This window comes from Equus asinus, chromosome 4, assembly GCF_041296235.1.
Source record: "Equus asinus isolate D_3611 breed Donkey chromosome 4, EquAss-T2T_v2, whole genome shotgun sequence".
Lineage (NCBI taxonomy): Eukaryota > Metazoa > Chordata > Mammalia > Perissodactyla > Equidae > Equus > Equus asinus.
In genome coordinates, this window is record NC_091793.1 from 137,819,733 (window position 1) to 137,841,615 (window position 21,883).

The 21,883-nt window shown below is 36.5% G+C and overlaps 1 protein-coding gene across 8 annotated transcripts in view; it reads left to right on the forward strand.

Annotated features, from left to right (window-relative positions):
• NBEAL1 (neurobeachin like 1) overlaps nt 1-21,883 on the forward strand; it is a 153,571-nt gene that overhangs the window by 18,988 nt on the left and 112,700 nt on the right. For all 8 annotated transcript variants that reach the window (XM_044768406.2, XM_044768402.2, XM_044768408.2 and 5 more), the window contains 2 exons: nt 7,004-7,095; nt 11,745-11,906. In XM_044768406.2, coding sequence (XP_044624341.1) covers nt 7,004-7,095; nt 11,745-11,906 — 254 coding nt within the window. The remainder of the gene's footprint in view (nt 1-7,003; nt 7,096-11,744; nt 11,907-21,883) is intronic.

Genomic DNA, 21,883 nt, shown 5'->3' on the forward strand with positions numbered 1-21,883 from the left:
GACTGTGATGCCTCCAGCTTTGTTCTTTTTTCTCAGTATTGCTTTAACTATTTGGGGTCTTTTTTGCCCCATATGAATTTTAAGATTCTTTGTTCTATTTCCATGAAGAAAGTCATTAGGATTCTGATTGGGATTGCGTTGAACCTGTAGATGGCTTTAGGTATATGGACATCTTAACTATTTGTATTCTTCCAGTCGATGTGCATGGAATAGCTTTCCATTTCTTTATGTCATCATTGGTTTCTTTTAGTAAGGCCTTACAGTTTTCATTGTATGGGTCTTTCACCTCCTTGGTTAAATTTATTCCTAGATATTTTATTCTTTTTGTTAGGATTGTAAATGGGATTGTATTCTTGAGTTCTCTTTCTATTAGTTTGGTATTAGAGTATAGAAATGCAACTGATTTTTGTAAGTTGATTTTGTACCCTGCAACTTTGCTGTAGTTGTTGATTATTTCTAATAGTTTTCCAGTGGCTTCTTTAGGGTTTTCTATATATAAAATTATGTTGAGTAAGAGTGGCAAAAGTGGGCACCCTTGTCTTGTTCTTGTTCTCAGAAGGATGGGTTTCAGTTTTTCCCTCTTGAGTATGATGTTGTCTGTGGGTTTGTCATGTATGGCCTTTATTATGTTGAGGTACTTTCCTTCTATACCCATCGTATTAAGAGTTTTTATCGTAAATAGATGTTGAATCCTGTTAAATGCTTTCTCTGCATCTATTGAGATGATCATGTGATTTTATTTCTCATTTTGTTAATGTGGCCTATCACATATATTGATTTGTGGATGTTGACCCATCCCTGTGTCCCTGGTATCAATCCCACTTGTTCATGGTGTATGATCTTTTTAATGTATTGCTGTATTTGGCTTGCCAATATTTTGTTGAGGATATTTCCATGTATGTTCATCAGCAGTATTGGCCTGTAATTTTCCTTCTTTATGTTCTCCTTGTCTGGCTTTGGTGTCAGGATGATATTGGCCTCGTAGAACGTGTTAGGAAGTGCTCCATCTTCCTCAATATTTTGGAATAGTTTGAGAAGGATAGGTATTAAGTCTTCTTTGAATGTTTGGTAGAATTCTCCAGAGAAGGCATCTGGTCCTAGACTTATTTTTTGGGAGGTTTTTAATTACTCCTTCAATCTCTTTCCTTGTGATTGGTCTATTCAGATTCTCTATTTCTTCTTGATTCAGTTTTCGGAGGTTGTATGATTCTAGGAATTTATCCATCTCTTCTAGATTGTCTAATTATTTGGCATATAGTTTTTCATAATATTCTCTTGTAATCCTGTGTATTTCTGTGGTATCCATTGTAATTTCTCCTGTTCCATTTCTGATTTTATTTATCTGAGTCTTCTCTCTTTTTTTCTTAGTGAGTCTGGCTAAGGGTTCATCAATTTTGTTTATCTTCTCAAAGAACCAGTTCTTTGTTTTGTTGATCCTTTCTTCTTTTTTTAATTTCAATTTCATTTATTTCTGCTCTAATTTTTATTGTTTTCTGCTGACTTTGGGCTTTGTTCTCTTTTTAGTTCTGTTGGGTGTAGTTTAAGATTGCTTATTTCAGATTTTTCTTGTTTGTTAAGGTGGGTCTATTGCTATAAATTTCCCTCTTGGGACCACTTTTACTGCATCCCATATAAGGTGGTGTCATGTATTTTCCTTCTCATTTATCCCCAGATGTTTTTTGATTTCTCCTTAATTCTTCAGTGATCCATTGGCTGTTTAGTAGCGTGCTGTTTAGTCTCCACATGTTTGTCACTTTCCCAGCTTTTTTCCTGTGGTTGAGTTCTAGTTTCATAGCGTTATGGTTAGAAAAGGTGCTTGATATGATTTCAATCTTCTTAAATTTACTTAGGCTTTCCTTGTTTCCAAACATATCATCTATATCTGAGAATGTTCCCTGTGCACTTGAGAAGAAGGTGTATTCTGCTCCTTTTGGATGGAATGTTCTATATATACTTATTAAGTCCATCTGGTCTGGTTTTTCTTTTAAGTCCACTATTTCCTTGTGGACTTTCTGTCTGGATGTTCTGTCCATTGATGTAAGTGTGGTGTTAAGGTCCCCTGCTAATATTGTGTTGTTGTTAATATCTCCTTTTAGTTTGTTAATAGTTGTTTTATGTACTTTGGTGGTCCTCTCTTGGGACAGAAGGGTTATGTCTTCTTGGTGGTATGTCCCTTTGATCATTATATACTGTCCCTCTTTGACTGTCATTACCTGTTTTGTCTTGAAGTCTACTTTGATATAAGTAAGGCAACACCTGCTTTCTTTTGTTTGCCATTAGCTTGGAGTATTGTCTTCTATCCCTTCACTTTAAGCCTGTGTTTTTCTTTAGAGCTGAGATGTGTTTTGTGGAGGTAGTATATTGTTGGGTCTTATTTTTTAATCCATCCAGCCACTCTGTGTCTTTTGATTGGAGAATTCAATCTATTTACCTTTAGCGTGATTATTGATATATGAGGGCTTAATGCTGACATTGTATTGCTCATTTTCTGGTTCTTCTCCATTTCTCTTGTTTCTTGTCACGTGTATTTTGGACTACCAATTCAGTTTGGAGTTCTCTATGCTGGTTTTGTTAGTTTTCTCTTTATTTGTCATTTGTGTCTCTGTTCTGGTTATTTGTTTAGTGAGTACCATGAGGTTTGTGTAAAAAATCTGGTAGATGAGATAGTCCATTTCCTGATAGGCTCTTATTTCCTTAGAGTAAGCCGATGTCATCCTCTTCCCCTTCTAAGTTATTATTGTCAAAACTTATTCCATCTTGTGAGTTTTTGGTAAAATGAGAGGATTATATGTTTTTTTGATGTGTTCCTTTGCTTTATCTTTAATATTATAATTAAGTATTTGCTAATCTGTTCTTATCGAGAGCTGTAATTTTCTAATTTTTTATACCTATTTATCTCCTTGCTCAAGGTGATTGAAACCCTTCCTTTTTTTCCCCCACGTATAGGGGCCTTCTTGATCATTTATTCTGTGTGAGGGGGGATTCTCATGGCAAAGAACTCTCTTAGTTTTTGTTTATCGGGGAACATTTTTATTTCTCCCTCATATCTGAAAGATGTTTTTGCTGGATAAGAGTATTCTTGGCTGAAAGTTTTTGTCTTTCAGAATTTTGAATATATCATTCCACTCTCTCCTAGCTTGTAAGGTTTCTGCTGAGAAATCCACTGAAAGCCTGATGGGGTTCTCTTGAAAGTTATTTTCTTCTGCCTTGCTGCCCTTAATATTTTTTGTTTGTCATAGACTTTTGCCAGCTTTTCTACTATATGCCTTGGAGAAGGTCTTTTTACATTCATATAATTAGGAGATCTGTTAGCTTCTTTCACTTTTATTTCCAGCTACCTTCCCAGGTTTGGGAAGTTCTCAGCTATTATTTCTTTGAACAAGCTCTCTGCTCCTTTCTCCTTCTCTTCTCCCTCTGGAATACCTATAATCCTTATGTTTCATTTCCTAATTGAGTCAGATATTTCTTGGAGAATTTCACCATGTCTTTTTAGTCTTAGTTCTCTCTCCTCCTCCATCTGAAGCATTTCTGTATTTCTGTCTTCCAGACTGCTCATTCTCTCCTCCATAATATCAGCTCTGTTATTCAGAGAGTCCAGATTTTTCTTTATCTTATTGATTGTATTTTTCATCTCTAACATTTCTGATTGGTTTTCCTTCATAGTTTTAATCTCTTGTGAAGAAGTTCCTGATTTCATTGTGAAGAAGTTCCTGATTTCATTGAACTGTCTTATCTGTATATTCTGGTAACCTGTTGAGATTTTTTATGATAGCTATTTTGAATTGTCTGTCATTTAGATTATAAATTTCTCTGCCTTCAGGATTGATTTCTGGGTGCTTGTCATTTTTCTTCTAGTCTGGAGGATTCATATATTTTTTCATACTGTTTGATGGTGTAATTTATGTGTCCACATCATTATAGTATCTGGTTGCAGCTGCCACCTGCCACCACTGGTTGGGGGTCTAGAGGTGTGTATGCTGAGCCCACTGTCATCCCGGCTTGCTCACTCACAGCTGCTGCTTTTCTATCGTATGCATGCATGCTCTGGCCAACTGACTGAGCTGGAGTCCTGGGTGGGAGAAGGGGCACTTTTCTTTCACCTGTGCTATCCTGGGGGTGTTCTTGCTTTGCCCTTGCTATCTCCTCTTCTGGGGTGCTTGCTTGATGAAGACACCCCCACAATAGCTTAGCCACCTCTGTGTAGTGTTCCTGTGGGCTGTGAGGGAACTTGGAGAACAGAGGTGTTCCTGCAGAGGGCCGCCCCTCCCCTCTCCTCTCAGAACTGCCCTTGGTCCCACCCCCAGGGTCTCCTCTGTTCAGAGGGTGGTGGGGGAGATCCTCTTACCTCTTTCTACTTCCCCAGTGGATCCAGCACCTCTGCCTTCAGACATATGACTGTGTGGGTCTCTCAGACATCTTTTGTGTTGTGTGAATGTCCTCTGTTGGTATATGAATGTCCTTTTCATTGTATCTTAGTAGGGAGAGTCTAAGGGAAGAGCTTGCTCCACCATGATGCTGATGTCACTCAAAGAATCATAGTATTTTTCGAGTCTGCTTTGAGGTGTAATTTATAGACCATAAAATGCACAGAATTTAAGTATCAAATTTGATGAGTTTAAGACCAAGCCAACATTTATGTAACTATTGCCCTAATCAAAAAATAGAAAATTTCTATCACCTGGGAAAGTTCCCTTTGTGCCCGTTTGTAGTCAGTCCTCCTAAAGACAGCCATTGATCTAATTTCTGTCGTCATAGCCTGCTCTAGAACTTTGTAGAAATGAAATCATACAGTGTATATGCTTTAGTGCCTGACATCATTTGATCAACATGTTTTCGATATTTCTGTTTGTTGTTGTATCAATAGTTCATTGTTATTGTAGAATGGCATTCCATTGTGTGCATATACCACAATTTGTTTATCACTTAACCTGTTGTGGAAGTTTGGGTTGTTTCCAGCTTTTGGCTGTTAAAAATAAGTGTTCTATGAACACTTTTTTACAAGTGTTTTTGTGGATATATTTTTCACTTCTTTCAAGAGGAATGGCTCAGCCATGTGGTAAATCTATGTTTAACTTTAAAGGAAACTGCCAAATTGTTTTCCAAGTGATTATACCATTTCATACTCCCACCAGAAATGTGAATTCCAGTTACTGCACATCTTTACCAACACTTGGTATAGTCAGTCTTTTTAATTTTAGCCATTCTAGTGAGTGTGTATGGTATTCCATTTGAGTTTAGTTTTCATTTCCATGGATAACCAATGATTTTGAGCATACTTTTGTATGCTGTTTGGCCATTCGTATGTCCCCTTTTTTGAAGTGTGTGACCCTTTTCCCTATTTTTCAATTGAGTTGTTATACTTTTGGTGTTGATTTATCGGAATTCTTTATACCTTCTTGGTACAAGTCCTTTGTCAGATGTATGTGCTAAGAATATTTTAAGTTTGTATATGGCTTCCCTTTTCATTTCCTTTTTAATTTTTTAATTATTTTTTTAATTATGGTAAAATATACATAACATTTACGGTTTTAACTATTTTTCTTCACACATCATTTTACTGATTTCATTTACTTGTCTGTGTTTCCTTTTAGCTCATTGAGCATTTTTAAGACAGCCATTTTAAATTCCTTGTCATTTAATTCAAAGATGTTTGTGTTTTTAGGGTCAGTTTCTGGAGATCACTTGAACCATATTTAGGTATACGGTTCAGTGACATTAACAAACTCAGATTCCTTTGCAAACATTACTCTGACATTCCATGTGTACTTAAGACAAATGTGTCTTTTGTTGTTGGTACACTTTCATTTTCTTAATGGTGTCTTTTGGTGAGTAGATGTTTTCATTTTGATTAAGACCAATTATTAATTTTTCTTTCTTTGGCTTGTGATTTTTGTGTCCTAGCTAAGAAATCTTTACCCCAAGGTTGCAAAAGTTCTCCCATATTTTCTTTTAGAAGATTTTACTTTTATTGTTTAGGTTAATGATACATCTCTGATTTGAGTTTATTTGTGCATTTTCTATTTCTTTTTTTTTTTAAGATTTAAAAATTTTTTTCCGTTTTCTCCCCAAAGCCCGTGGTACATAGTTGTATAATTTTAGTTGTGAGTCCTTCTAATTGTGGCATGTGGCGACACTGCTTCAGCATGACCTGACGAGCAGTGCCATGTCTGCTCACAGGATCCGAACCAGTGAAACCCTGTGTCACCAAAGCAGAGCACGTGAACTCAACCACTCGGCCATGGGCCCAGCCCCTCTATTTCTTATTAATTCATTGAACAAATATTTATTGACTACCTGGTCAGTGCTGGGCACCGTTTTAGGCACTTGGTATCCAGTTGTAAACAAAAAGAAATCAGTCATGGTGGGCCATTATATAGGCCCTGCACCTGTAAAGCCTATATTCTAGGGGAAATGACAGAAAATAAATTCATAAATAAGCAAATTTATAGAGTAGTTAGAAGGTGAGAAAGAACCGTGAGGTGAGGCAACCAAATTGAGTAAGGTAACAGTTTGTAAGGTTTGCAGTTTTAAGATAGGGTGGTAAAATTATACTTCATTGAGAATATATCATTTAAAGAATAACTTGAAGAAGGTGAGGGAGATAGCCAGCTATCTGGGGGAAGAATGTTCTGGGTAGAGAAAACAGCCATTGCAGAGGCCTTAAGGTGGGAGCATGGCTGGCATGTCCCAGTAGCAGCCAGAAGCCAGTGTAGTACAGGGTAAGAGTAGATAACATCGCAGAGATAGGGAAGGGCAGATTGTTTAGAATCTTATAGGACATTGTTAAAACTGTAGCTCTTTGTGTGAGTGATATAGGAAGCCATTTAAGGGCACACTTTACTTAATACACATTTTAAAACAACATGTATGTCTTTCTGAATATCAATTAGAGATTTCACATTGTTGCTTCTTTAGATTTACCAATTCATATCTGCTTAATAGGTGTGAAAGCATTTTTTTTTTGACAGGTATACTTAATATTATAATGGTTTTCTTATTTCAGAAAGATCCAGATTACCTGAAGCTATGGTTGGACAATTTTGTTTCTAGCTATGAACAGTTCTTAGATGTTGACTTTGAAAAGCTGCCTACCAGGTATGTAGAAACACTTAATTTCTTACCCTTGGGTAAGTTTGCTAATTTTTGGCCAAAGATGTCACTGATGGCATATTACAAGGATGGCAGTTGTGTGACACACATGATACTCCTGTGTGACCCTGCTCTCATGGCAGACATTGCTAATTGATCACAGCACTCTTTCTTGCTGATACTAGACTTGGCTTCTAGAAGCCTCTTTGCTTTGGTGAGGCACTGGCAACTGGATGTCTTGCAATTTGCTTCAATTTTGACACTACACAAAGTTAGTGCCAGATCTCACAAGTTAAGGGCAAAGTCCTCCACAGGATTGCCCTCACTTCAGATACCATTTGCAAGTCTTGGGAGCCACCCACACTTCTGACCAACTGGCTATTAATTTGGGAGTTCTCACCACTCCTTCAGGTTCAATAATTTGCTAGAGTGTCTTGTAAAACTCACTGAAAATGCTATACTCATGATTATGGTTTTATTATATGGCATACATGTAGGACAGGGCCTGGAAGACTTCCAGGCTCTCTTTATGGAGTCAGGATGTGTTGCCCTCCCTGAATATCAGTGTGTTCAAGTAAGGAAGCTCTTTGAGCTTTGGGTGTCCAGAGTTTTACTGGGTCTAATTACTTCATTGACCATGTGATTGAACTCAGTCTTCAGCTCCTCTCCCCTCCCAGAAAGTTGGGGGATGGGTCTGTCAGATGCGGCCAGTCCCTCTCTTGAAAGTATTTAAGGGCCCATCGTGAATCACTTCATTTGCCTAAAATTTCTTTGTTATACTACAGGGATGCAAATTGAAACTTAATTCTATTCCTGGCCTTAGAGTAGGGTCTTAGAAAACATCTTGGAGGAGGTGAAGTATTCAGAGTTTTAAAAATTAGATTTGAAAATCATAAAATGAGGGAAAAATTCAAATCTCATGGAAAAGTACAAGTGAAAGTACAAACCTTTTCTCCCATTCCTCTGCCCACCACCATTTCCCACTCTCAGAGTTCTCCCAGGCCCACTTCCCAGATAAATTTTTACTGTATTTTGAGCCATCTTGAAGACCTAGTAGTTCTTAGGTGAGAGAGGTTAGGTTGGCTGGGATAAAAAGCTGGAGAAATGAGGAGACACTTTTAGCCGCAAAATCAACTCTATTTAGAGAGGTGTGTTGAGAGGGACGAGAAGAAATGGGTGGTGGTTGATGATGAGAAAGAGTATCTGGAGAGTTAAAAATTTCGAGGAGGACTGTCTGCCGTTCCGGATGGAGGTAGGCAGTTGGAGGATAGGCGCAGGTGAGTTAGATCTGGAGAATGAAATAGGAGCCAGATCAGGAAATGCCATGCATACTGATGGGCTTTGATATTTCTTAAGCAAGATACAAGGCTTTACTGAAAAATTTTCTGCGTAAGGCTGTCACGATCAAGTTTGTGTTTTAAGTCACTTTGGTGTGACATTGTAGAGGTTGGATTGGAAGGGGTTGAGACTGAAGGCAAGAAGCCCAGTTTAAGAGGTAATGTAATAATTCAGGGAAAAAATCATTAGAGCTTTGGAAGAAGGTATTGAATTTACAAAAGGATGTGGTTATGCTCAGAAAGCACTAGTGCTTTATTATTTATAAATATGTTTCAGAGTACTTCCTCATTAGATTATTTGTAACAGATTTATAAAGGTTGAAAATCAGTATTAAATCTTGACCTCAAAATAAGATTACCACGGATTATTGATTTCTACTCATAAAAGAGTAAATTCTCGTAGTTTGTGCTTAGAAGTGCTTTATTTTAATAATTTATGGCTCACTTTAAGTCTTGAGCCTAAGGGTTTTATGGAGTCAGGATTTGGGCCTTTGAATGCTTGGGATTTCCTAAGATGCACTTGTTATCATCCGCACCTTGTAAATAACTCCTTTCTTGGGAGGTCATTTCTGAAAACATTTGTAGACTTATATTGCCACTATATTTAAAGTAAAATGAAGAATGAATGAAAGAGCAGTTCTTTATCGTGATTTAGTTGGTTTATTTCAAATTGTATTTCATATCTTTGTCAGAAAACTGAACCATGAATTTAGATTTTACTAGTAGAAAACTTTAAATTTTTCACGTGAATGCTGTGTGCAAGCTGTATAAAACTAGTCTAGTCACCTTAAACATAAGAAACTCAAATAATCCTCATTTAGAGTAAACTGACTGTATAGAATTTCCAAGTTAGAGAATTCATAACAAGAATTGCTTTTACCAAAATTTAAAGCCTTGCAATTTAGGCTAGACTTCTTCCTTTGTTCGAGGGAGACAACAGTTGACAGCTGTTTACAGTAGACATTCAAAACCCAAACAGAGGAGTGGGATGGATTTCTGGAGTTTGGGGAATTTCAGCAAAATGAGCTGAGAATTTTGGGTGGTAAAAGTCCTAGAGGTGGGAAAATGCTTCTAAATTCTTAAATCCTCATCACATTAGGAACATGGCCAAAAATTTCAACTTTGTCTGTACATCATGTCCTAACCAAGCCCCAGTTTTATAATGAGAATTAACAAAAAGAAAAAAATGTAGATCTCATTTTTAGAAGCTGATTTTTTTTCTGTCTAGTAAAATCAAAATCATTTTTAAATAGGGCCAGCCCTGGTGGCCTAATGGTTAAGGTTTGGTGCACTTTGCTTTGGCAGCCTGGGTTCAGTTCCTGGGCGCAGAACCACACCACTCATCTGTCAGTAGCCGTGCTGTGGTGGCGGCTCACATAGAAGAACTAGAAGGACTTACAATTAGAATATACAACTAAGTACTGGGGCTTTGGGGAGGGAAAAAAGAGAGGAAGATTGGCAACAGTTGTTAGCTCAGGGCAAATCTTTGCCAGCAAAAAAAAGAAGTGCAAATAGAGAATGGGACAACTGAGGACAAAAGGAACTACTCCTTTAAGTAACTAGCATTTAATATTGGGAAATCTACTGTTTTCTTTCTTGTTGCCTTATGTTTTTGGAAAAGTGAGGGGAATAGTTTTAGCTTAGTCTTGAAAATCAGTTGTATTTAAGTCTATTTTGAGTTACTCTGTTTTTTCTAATCACCTCTTTTTAGCTCTTCAGCAGGAAAAAAATTATATATAAAAATGAGAATTTTTCTGGTACCATCTGTAAATAAGAGAGAATGAAAGAATCCAAAGCTGCAAGTAAAATGATGCCCGCACTAAAATGAAATATGTATTTTTGTAACATGGCTATAGAATTTGGCAGTCTTGGTAATGTGCTTTGTGCTTCATTGTCTCTGTAATATAATTAAAACCAGGTGTTTATTTTATAAAACACTCAATTTATGTTGAAGGGTGGTTCAGAAAGAGTCTCATAATATTTATCATATGTATTTATGTGACTACTCATGCTTCAAATTTTTCCATCCACAGTGAGTGAAACAACCTTTTAGTCAGTGTAAAAATAGGAATAATACTTCATATTATCTGAAGAAGAGAGTATTATAAAGTATAATTGTCATTTAATCATAGGAGCTCTTCAGGGTGTTCCTCTGTGATTTGGGCATTTTTCTTAATAAAGATAAGGGAAATGAATATATAGTGGCTTATGGAGAGACTTTAGGCTTTAGTGATAGTATGTTTAAAACATATCACATTTTAGAGTTCTTTACGCATTTCAATGATGAAAATGCACATCGACTTTCTTGCTTCCGAGCCCTGTGAAATAGGGCGGATGATATTACAATTTTATAGGTTAGGGAATTTCAGAGAATCAGTGAAGTGCTTCTTGTTACAGAGATGGAACTTACCATGAAGCTCTTCTAACTTTGAATCTCGGGGGTTTTTATTGTGAGAGACATACAAGAAGAGCAGTCACTGCTGGTGTTGGCTTTTGCCCTTAAAGAACCGTGTAGCTGGGGATGGCCCTGTGGCGTAGTCATTAAGTTTGCGCCCTCTGCTTTGGCACCTTGGGGTTTGGCAGATTTGGATCCTGGGCACAAAGCTACACACCACTCATCAAGCCATGCTGGGCCGCATCCCACATAGAAAACAGAGGAACTTTGACACAGATGTTAGCTCAGGGCCAATGTTCCTCACCAAAAAAAAAAGAACCATGTAGTCTTCTTACAGAGAAACCAGTTGTCACAAAATATTGATATATTCCTTTAAAAAAATCTTCTAGTGATACTCGTGCTTGCGGCTCTACATTCACCTCTTTATCTTTCTCCTTTCCTTTTGCTGGTTGTCTTCTCCCCCTTCCGATCACATGGTTTAGGGAGCCTATAGGTAGGTGAATATAGTTTATTTAGTAAAGCAGTTGACGGATATTAAACTAGTTATAGACACTTCATTTTTATTTGCTAGTTATTTCTTTTAGAAATGGTATACACACATGTATATATTGTATTTCTAAGTAGAAAGTGAACTAATTTATATTCTAAATATTTTCTTTAAAAATGGCACAGTTGACGATAAATAGCCTCTCTCTCTCTCTCTCTTCAGTAAGCCTCCTCTGAAGTAGACTAAGCACTCTGCTCTAATAATCTTCTAAAATGTCACTAATAATCTGTGGTGCCTTGCAGAGAAGAAGGCACAAAGTATCTGGAATAAAAGAGCTTCTTTAGGATTTGAGCTGAAAATGCAATTTCTTTAAAGTGCCAACGATTTTCTTCCTGTATTTAAACACCCTTCTTATTTTGTTCTCTTTGTATTGTAGGGTAGATGATGTGCCTCCAGGAATATCGCTGCTTCCTGATAATATTCTGCAGGTTCTGAGGATCCAGCTTCTGCAGTGTGTTCAGAAAATGGCAGATGGGTTAGAAGAACAACAACAAGCCTTGTCAATTTTGCTTGTCAAGTTCTTCATTATTCTTTGCAGGTATCTGTTACAAACAAATTAAACTAGTTATCTGTTTTAGAAAATTATTACCAAAACAATAATGCATTTATTGATTATTAATGGTGTTTGTTGTTCTTATGAAGCTTTAGAGAATGAGTGTGCCTTTTGCAATAGGCTTGTGATTTATCATTATATTGGAAAGCCTTTTAGTTACTATATATAGTTATAGAGAGATTCAGCCAAGATAAGGAAAAAAAATTGTTTTAGAGTAAAGACAATGACAGGAGTTTTTTGTTGTTTTTTGTTTTTTTGTTTTTCAGTTATTTCGTTGAGATCATAATAGTTTATAACATTGTATAATTTGGGGTATACATTATTGTGTATCAATTTCTATATGGACTTCATTGTGCTCACCACCAGTAGTCTAATTTTTGTCTGTCACTACGTATGTACCCCTTTACTCCTTTCACCCACACGCAAGCCCCTTCCCCTCTAGTAACCACTAATCTGTTCTCTTTATCTGTGTATTTGTTTATCTTCCACATGTGAGTGAAATCATTTAATATTTGTCTTTCTCTGTCTGGCTTATTTCGCTGAACATCATACCCTCAAGGACCGTCCATGTTGTTGCAAATGGGACTATTTTGTCTTCTATTATGGCTGAGTAGTAGTCCATTATATATACCACATCTTTATCCCGTCATCAGTCAGTGGGCACTTGGGTTGCTTCTATTTCATGGCTATTGTGAATAGTGCTGCAGTGAACATAGGGGTGCATAAGTCTCTTTGAATTGTTGATTTCAAGTTCTTTAGATAAATACCCAGTAGTGGGATAGGTGTGTCATATGGTATTTCTATTTTTAATTTTTTGAGAAATCTCCATACTGTTTTCCATAGTGGCTGCACCAGTTTACATTCCCACCAGCAGTGTGTGAAGGTTCCCTTTTTTCCACATCCTCTCCAACATTTGTTGTTTTTTGTCTTGGTGATTACAGCCATTCTGACGGTGTAAGGTGATAGCTCATTGTAGTTTTGATTTGCATTTCCCTGATGATTAGTGATGTGGAACATCTTTTCATGTGCCCATTGGCTGTCTGTATGTCTTCTTTGGAAAAATGTCTGTTTATATCCTCTGCCCATTTTTTGATTGGGTTGTTTGGTTTTTTTGTTGTTGACTCGTGTGAATTCTTTATATATTTTGGAGATTAACCGCTTGTTTGATATGTAATTTGCAAATATTTCTCCCATTTGGTGGGTTGTCTTTTCATTCTGTTCCTGGCTTCCTTTGCCTTGCAGAAGCTCTTTAGTCTGATGAAGTCCCAGTTGTTAATTTTTTCTTCAGTTTTGCCTTGCCCAGGTAGACTTGGTATTCAAAAAAATGCTGCTAAGCCCAATGTCAAATAGCGTAGTGCCTATATTTTCTTCTAGGAGTGTATGGTTTCAGGTCTTACATTCAAGTCTTTGATCCATTTTGAGTTAATTTTCATGTAGGGTGCAAGCTATTGGTCTGCTTTCATTCTTTTGCATGTGGCTGTCCAGTTTTCCCAACACTGTTTATTAAGAGACTTTCCTTTCTCCATTGTATGTTCTTAGCTTCTTTGTCAAAGATTAACTGTCCACAGGTGTGTGGTTTTATTTCTGGGCTTTCAATTCTGTTCCTTTGATCTGTGTGTCTGTTTTTGTGCCGGTACCATGCTGTTTTGATTATTATAGCTTTGTAGTATATTTTGAAGGTAGGGATTCTGATGCCTCTGGTTTTGTTCTTTTTTCTCAGGATAGTTTTGGCTGTTCGAGGTCTTTTGTTGCCCCATATGAATTTTAGGATTCTTTGTTCTATTTCCTTGAAGAATGTCATTGGGATTCTGATTGGGATTGCATTGAAGCTGTATATTGTTTTAGGTAGTATGGACATTTTAACTATGTTTTTTTTTCCAACACGTGAGTGTAGAATCTTTCCATTTCTTTCTATCTTCTTCAGTTTCTCTCAGTGTCTTATAGTTTTCAGTGTATAGGTCTTTCACCTCTTTGGTTAAGTTTATTCCTAGATATTTTATTCTTTTTGTTGTCAGGAGTTTTTACCTAACCAAGAATTTATTGCACTGGTATTTTCTGTATGGTTCTCACCTGTAAACGTATGTACATTTTTACTACTGTGCTTTATCATTTGTGAAATGTATTTTTCTGATCTTTCATTTTATAATTTTACCAAAGAAAGTATAATTATTCTACAGCTTATATTTTCCAAGTTTATAGATGATTACATCTGTGGTACTTAAATTTTGGTGTGCATCAGTATCAACTGGGAAGCTTAATAGAGATACAGAGCTTGACCCTTACTTATGGAAGTTAAGATTCCAAAGAGCTCATGCATTTTGATTTTTCACAAATTTCACATTTATCTACATAAGAACCATTCGGTTAGGGGCATCGTGTGTCTCGTAAAATCTATCTTCTTTCTGGAAGCCATTCCCATAATACATACTGTTCGTTTTACAAATACTTTTATAATTAATTAGTAGACAAATAGGGACTTAATATACTCATTTACCTTTCACTTACTTTCTCTTTGCATTTGATTGCAGGAATCTTGGAAGGATTGAGCAATAATTGCTAAAACGTTTCTCCACATTTTGGGCTCTCCCAGAACCTTAGTCACATTTCTGATTTTATGCTCTTTCTCAACCTTAAAATTTAGAACAATAATATAAGGATTATAAGAGTTGAAGGAAAAGGGTTTACTGAGGTGGTAAGACATGAGTTTTCCTCTATAATGGTTGATTTGGTAGATTTTCTTCTGTTAACTACCTAGTACAATTTTACTGAAATCAGAAATTATATAGACAAGTAATTGGACTTAAAAGTCCGATATATTTAGCTCAACAATAGAGGGAAGCACTGGAATGTTCAACACTTTTTTTTAAGTAGGAGATAATCTCTGATGATGAATTTAATGTTCAATAGCTACCAATCACAGAACATGTTTCTATTTCCAGGGACTTTACTTTTTTTTTTTTTAAGTTCCTTTTCAAAAATTTTAACAGATTTTATGTTTTATGGCAGTTTGGTTTTACGTAAGAATTTTGGAAAAAGTATAGTTCCCACATGTTCCTTCTCGTCCCTCCACATTTCCCCCTATTAACATCTTTCGTTAGGGTGGTTCATTTGTTAGAACTGATGAACTAGTGTTGATATGGTAGCTAAAGTCCATAGTGTACAGTAGAGTGCACTGTTTGTGTTGGACAGTTCTGTGGGTTTTGACAAATGCATACTGTCATGTATCAACCATTACAGCATCCTACAGAATAGCTTCACCACCCTAAAAAAACCCTGTGCTCTATCTGTTCATTTCTCCCACCTCATGCCCCAACCTCTGGCAACCACTGATTTTTTTATTATGTCTATAATTTTGCTTTTTCTAGAATCTCATAGATGTGAAATCGCACAGTATGTACTGTTTTCAGACTGACTTCTTTCACTTGGCAATATACTTTTAAGGTTCTTCCACATCTTTTTGTGGCTTGATAGTGCATTTCTTTTTATCACTGAATAATAATACTCAATTTGTGGGTGTACTACAGTTTGTTTATTCATTCACCTAATTAAGGACATCTTGGTTACTTCCAACTTTTGGCAGTTGTCAATATGGCTGTTGTCATATGCCATTTGTTAATTGGGTTGTTTTCTTATTGTTGAGTTCAAAGAGATCTTTGAATATTTTGAGATGCAATTCCTGTATCAGTTATGTGTTTTGCAAATATTTTCTTGTAGTTTGTGGCTTGTCTTTTCATTCTCTTACCGTGACTTTTGCAGAGCAGAAGTTTTTAATTTTAGAAGTCCAACTTTTCAATTTTTTTCTTTCGTGGAGCACGCTTTTGGTTTTGTATCTAAAAAGCCATCAGCAAACCCAAAGTCAGTTGATTTTTGCCTACATTATCTTCTAGAAGTTTTAGGTTCCATCCCATCCCTTATAATATTGCTGTCATTCGCTTTGCTTATCCATAAGCTATAATCACCCAAAATATTGTTACTATTATTGTTTTGAACAAACTCTTATGTTAGATCTAATTAGAATAAGAAAAATAAAAGATTGCATTTTGCCTTTACCTATTCCTTTCTCTGTGGTTTCTGATGACTCTAAGAAGAGTTACTGATTTTTGGTTTGTTCAGGTTTTCACTTGTAAGGATGGAAATGATGATTCCCAAGCTCTTTACATTGTTGGACTGGAAACTGGAAGTCACATTTATTTTTTATGAAAATCTAAAGTTAAGGGTTTAAAAAAAGAGAGAAATAGTTTTGTAGAAATATAGACAGGGCTGGAGCCATAGTCTATCAAAAGTGACAGTTTTAATGTTTTGCCAGTTCATGGATTACATTGTATCACTATAAACATGTATTTGATATTTTCATGTAATCTGCACCGTATTACTCCCCTCCCTATGCATTTGAGAAGCATAGCTATGAGGAATGCTTAAGTTATATGTAAGGTATTTCCTTGTTAAATATATAAAAATCCTGCCCTTTGAAGTACTCTAATGAAACCAAATAACCTCTGACTAATCAATTTAACTATATTTTTAAATAATTCACATAACATACAATGTACCCATTTAAAGTATATCATTCAATGATTTTTAATAAATTTGAAGAATCATGCAATGATTACTACAGTTAATTTTAGAACATTTTCATCACCACATAAAGAAACCCTGTACTGATTAGCAGTCAGTCCTCATTGACCCTACCCCCAACCCCTGGCAACCTCCAGTCTACTTTCTATTTTGGAAATTTCATAGAAATGAAATCATACACTCATGTGGTCCTTTGTGACTTGCTCCTTTCACTTTACTTAATGTTTTCCAGGTTCATCTATGTTGTAGAATGTATTAATACTTTATTCCTTTTTATGGCCAAATAATATTCCATTGTATGGATATACCATGTTTTTTGTTTTCGTTTTTGTTTTTTAATTTTTATTTTTTTCGGATATACATCATATTTCAGATTCTGTATACATTACATCATGTTCACCACCCGAACACTAATTATAGTGCATCCCCTCACATGTGAGCCTAATCACCCCTTTTGCCCTCCCCCCTCCCCCAGTGGTAACCACCAGTCCATGCTTCAAAGGTAACTATTATCCTGACATTTAATACTATGAATTAATTTTGTCTAATTTTTAGCTTCACATTAATGGAATTGATTAAATTTCTCTTGTTTTATGTCTGACTTTTTCCTTTTTTTTTTTTTCTTTCCTTTTTTCATTTTGGGTCTTTATTTGTTTTTGCTCAACTTGTGGATCTGTTTCTTTTATCTTTTTAAAATCACAAGATATTTATTTGCTTTTTTTTCCCCTTGCTGGGAAAGATTCACCCTGAGCTAGTATCTGTCACCAATCTTCTTCTTTTCTTTTTTTTCCCCTCCCCAAAGCCCCAGTACACGGTTGTATATTCTAGTTGTAAGTCCTTCTAGTTCTTCTATGTGAGCTGCCACCACAGCACAGCTACTGACAGACGAGTGGTTGTGCTTCTGTCCCCGGGAGCTCAACCTGGGCTGCTGAAGTGGAGCACGCTAAACTTTAACCTCTGGGCCATCGGGGCAGGCTCTCTGATTCTTTTCTGTATTGCTTAGTTTGATTTTCAAACTTGTCTTCTGAAGTGAATAGTTATTTTCATTGAGTGTTAGGCATTGGTTTTGAAAAATTATAATTTCAGGCCTAGGAGGATACTTTCTTCAGAGATAATTTGCATTAGCTTTCAGAACACTAAGATCCCCCTAATACAGTCAACAATAGGAATGATCTGGTCTTTGGTCTCTGTGAATACTGATCCATTCCTTTTTTTTTTTTTTGAGAAGGATTAGCCCTGAGCTAACATCTGCCACCAGCCTTCCTCTTTTTGCTGAGGAAAGCTGGCCCTGAGCTAACGTTCATGCCCATCTTCCTCTACTTTCTATGTGGGACACCTACCACAGCATGGCTTGCCAAGTGGTGCCGTGTCTGCACCCAGGATCTGAACCAGCAAACCCCAGGCCACTGAAGCAGAACATGCGCACTTAACCACTGTGCCACTGGACCAGCCCCTGATCCATTTCTTTTCACTCTTACTTCTTGAGTGTTGCCCTTTGGGATCTCAAACCAACGCCTTAGAAACTATTCTCTTTGGGCTCTGAATTCCGGTTTTTATCTTCTTTCAGCACTGTGGGACTGTCAGAAGGACTCATCACCTTCCCCTTTTTACAGCTGCCTCTGTCAGGATAGGTGGAAGTCATGAGGGGAGAAATGGATCTAAATACAGATCCCTTCTCTTTACAGCTTTACTTTTTCAGCATCTTGGCTTTGTAATTTTTTACTACCTTGTTCTCTGATGCCTTTAAAGAGACTTTTAAAAGATTTTTTTTAATTATCTTTACTACTTTAACAACTATCTTTACTAGTTATCCTTAGAGGAAGATTGGTCCTAGTCCACCATCATTGAAAACAGAACTCTTGCAGAAGCTTATTTTGCCCTATCAGATGCTTGTGGCATATATACTTTTTAAATCATGTATTTATTTTTTTTTCTGCTTTTATCTTGTTTTTTTTCACTTTTTTTAATGTGGTAAAAGACATATAACATAACATTTCCCATCCTAACCTTTCTTTTTTTGGTGAGGAATATTGGCCCGGAGCTAACATCTGTTGCCAATCTTCCTCTTTTTGCTTGAGCTTAACCACTATACCACCAGGCCGGCCCCATCATCCTAACCATTTTTAACTGTGCAGTTCAGTGGTGTTAAATACATACACATTGTTATGCAACTATCACCTCTATCCATCTGCATAACTCTTCATCTCGTAGAACTGAAACTCTGTATCCATTAAACAGTAACTCTCCATTCTCCCATCCCCTCAGCTCTGGTCAACCACCATTCTACTTGCCGTCTGTGTAATTTTGACTACTCTAACTACCACATATAAGTGGAACCATATAGTGTTTGTCTTTTGGACACTGATTTATTTAACTTAGCATACTGTCCTCAAGGTTCATCCATATTGTAAAATATTGCAGAGTATCCTTCCTTTTTAAGGCCAAATAATATTCCATTGTATGGGGCCGGCTCTGTGGCTGAGTGGTTAAGTTCGCGTGCTCTGCTGCGGCAGTCCAGGGTTTGGATCCTGGGCGCGGACATGGCACTGCTCGTCAGGCCACGTTGAGGCAGCGTCCCACATACCACAACTAGAAGGACATGCAACTAAGATATACAGCTGTGTACAGGGGGGGTTTGGGGAGATAAAGCAGAAAAAAAAATTCCATTGTATGCATATATCATATTTTGCTTATCTGTTTATCCACTGAGGGACCTTTGGGTTGCTTCCATGTTTTAGCTGTTGTGAATAATGCTGTTATGAATATGAGTATACAGATATCTCTTCAAGACCCTGCTTTCAGTTCTTTTGGGTATATATCCAGAAGTGGAATTGCAGGATCATATGATAATTCTATTTTTAATTTTTTGAGGAACTCTTATACTATTTTCCATAGCACTGGCTGCATGATTTTACATTCCCATCAGCAATGCACAAGAGTTCCAGTTTCTCCACATTCTTGCCGACACTTGCTGTTTAATTTTTTTTGATAGTAGCCATCCTAATGGGTATGAGGTGTTATCTCATTGTAGTTTTGTTTTGTATTTCCCTAATGGTTAGTGATGTTGAGCATCTTGTCATGAGGTTATTGTCCATTCATATATCTTCTTTGGAGAAATATCTATTTGAATCTTTTGCCCATTTTTGAATTGGTTGATTTTTTTTTAATGTTGAGTTTTAGGAGTTCTCTGTATATTACTCCCTTGTCAGATATATGATTTGCAGATATTTTCTTCCATTCTGTGAGTTGCCTTTTTACTTCTGTTGATGGTGTCTTTTGATGCACAAAATTTTTAATTTTTATCGAGTCTACTTTGTCTACTTTTTCTTTTGTTGCCTGTACTTCTTGTGTCATATCTGAGAAGTCATTACCAAATCCAATGTCATGAAGCTTTTGTCATATGTTTTCTTCTAAGGATTTTATTATTTTAGGGCTTGCTCTTAAGTCTTTGATCCATTTTGAGTTAATTTTTGTATATGGTGTAAAGTAAGGGTCCAATTTTGCATATGGATATCCAATTTTCCCAGCACCATTTTTTGAAAAGACTATCATTTACCCATTGAATGATCTTGGCACCCTTGTCAAAAATCATTTGACCATATATGTGAGGATATTTCTGGGCTGTGTATTTTGTTCCAATGGTGTATAAGTCTATCTGTATGCCAGTACCACACTGTTTGGATTATTGTCACTTTGTGCTAAGAAATAAAATCAAGAAGTGTGAGTTTGTTCTTTGTCAAGGTTGTTTTGGCTGTTTGATGTCCCTTTAGATTCCATATGAATTTTAGGATGGGTTTTTCTATTTCTGCAAAAAACATCATGAGATTTTGATAGAGATTGCATTGAATCTATAGATTGCTGTGGGTAGTATTGACATTTTAACAATAATAAGTTCTCTGATCTATGAACATGATGTGTTTCCATTTATTTATGTCTTTTTAAATCAGCAGTGTTTTTTAGTTTTCATTGTACAGTCTTTCACTTCCTTGGTTAAGTTAATTCCTAAATATTTTGTTCTTTGTGATGCTATTCTAAGCGGAATGTTTTTCATGCTTTCCTTTTCAGGTTATTCATTGTTTGTATATAGGAACGCAACTGATTTTTGTGTGTTGACTTTGTGTCCTGCTACTTTGCTGAATTCATTTACTGGTTCTAATAATTTTGTGTGTGTGGAATCTTTACTATTCTACATGTAAAATCATATCATCTGCAAACAGATTATTTTACTTCCTCCTTTCCAATTGGATGTTTTTTGTTTCTTTTTCTTGCCTAATTGCTCTGGCTACAACTTTCAGTACTTTGTTGAATAGAAGCAATAAAAGCAACCATCCTTGCCTTATTCCTGTTCTTAGAGGAGAAGCTTTCAGTCTTTGACCGTTGAGCATAATGTTTGCTGTGGATTTTTCATACATGGCTTTTATTATGTTGAGGTAGTTTCCTCAGTTGCCAGTTAAGTCCCCTGGAAGTTACTTCAGCCAGGTGGGAAGGGGCTTGCAACAGTGGGGGCTGGGGCAAGAGCAATGGCTGCCTGCCTCTTTCTCTGATTAGGAGCAGCAGTCAGCGATCAGAGGGCAAATCCCTGATGTTCCAAGGACAGGGTCCTTTTTGCCCACTCTGGTTCTGTTAAGCTGTTAGCAAGCTGTTCTAGGAACATGTGCACAGCTACCTACCCCGTGGCTAGGGTTGGGGGTTGGGTGATTGCTACTATGCTAGTGGCTGAAATAGACTGAAATTAACCAACATTAACTGCAACTTACTGTCCAAGTCTTCCCCTGGGAGTTGGGAGCCTTCATTAGACTGAGAGATCCGAAATAGTTACATCAGACCAGTTCTACCAGTGCAATTGTTTTGTAGGTATGGAGATGGATTCCTGGTGCTTCCTACTCTGCCATCTTCCCTGATTCCTCCACAGAGTCTTAGTTTTACCTCTCCTTTACACTTTGTTTTCTCAAAGATGTCATGCTAGTCTGACTTCTTACATTAAAAAGTCTGTTAACTTAGTTAATTTTTCCTGTTCTTTTAGCATCTGCTAGATTTTAAGATAGAAACTATTTTTTAATGTCACAATGTCTCATAAAATTAATAGAGTTTGTTTTATTATGCCAAGAAAAAGACTGGTGATCTTAGATAGAGGAAATGTTAACATTTTATGTGTCATTCTTCAGTCTTATAAAAATGAGGACTATATTTTAATTAAACACCACGTGCTTATTGACCCTCTACTTTAAACAAGACGGTATTATGTCTGTAGTATGTGTAGAAGCTGGCTCTTCGATCAAGACCTTTTAACATAGTTGAGAAGATGTATCAGATCTAGAAAGGGATGCATTAGATCTAAAAAGGGAACTAAAAGCAAAGTGAAAACTATAAAACTACACGTGTTATAA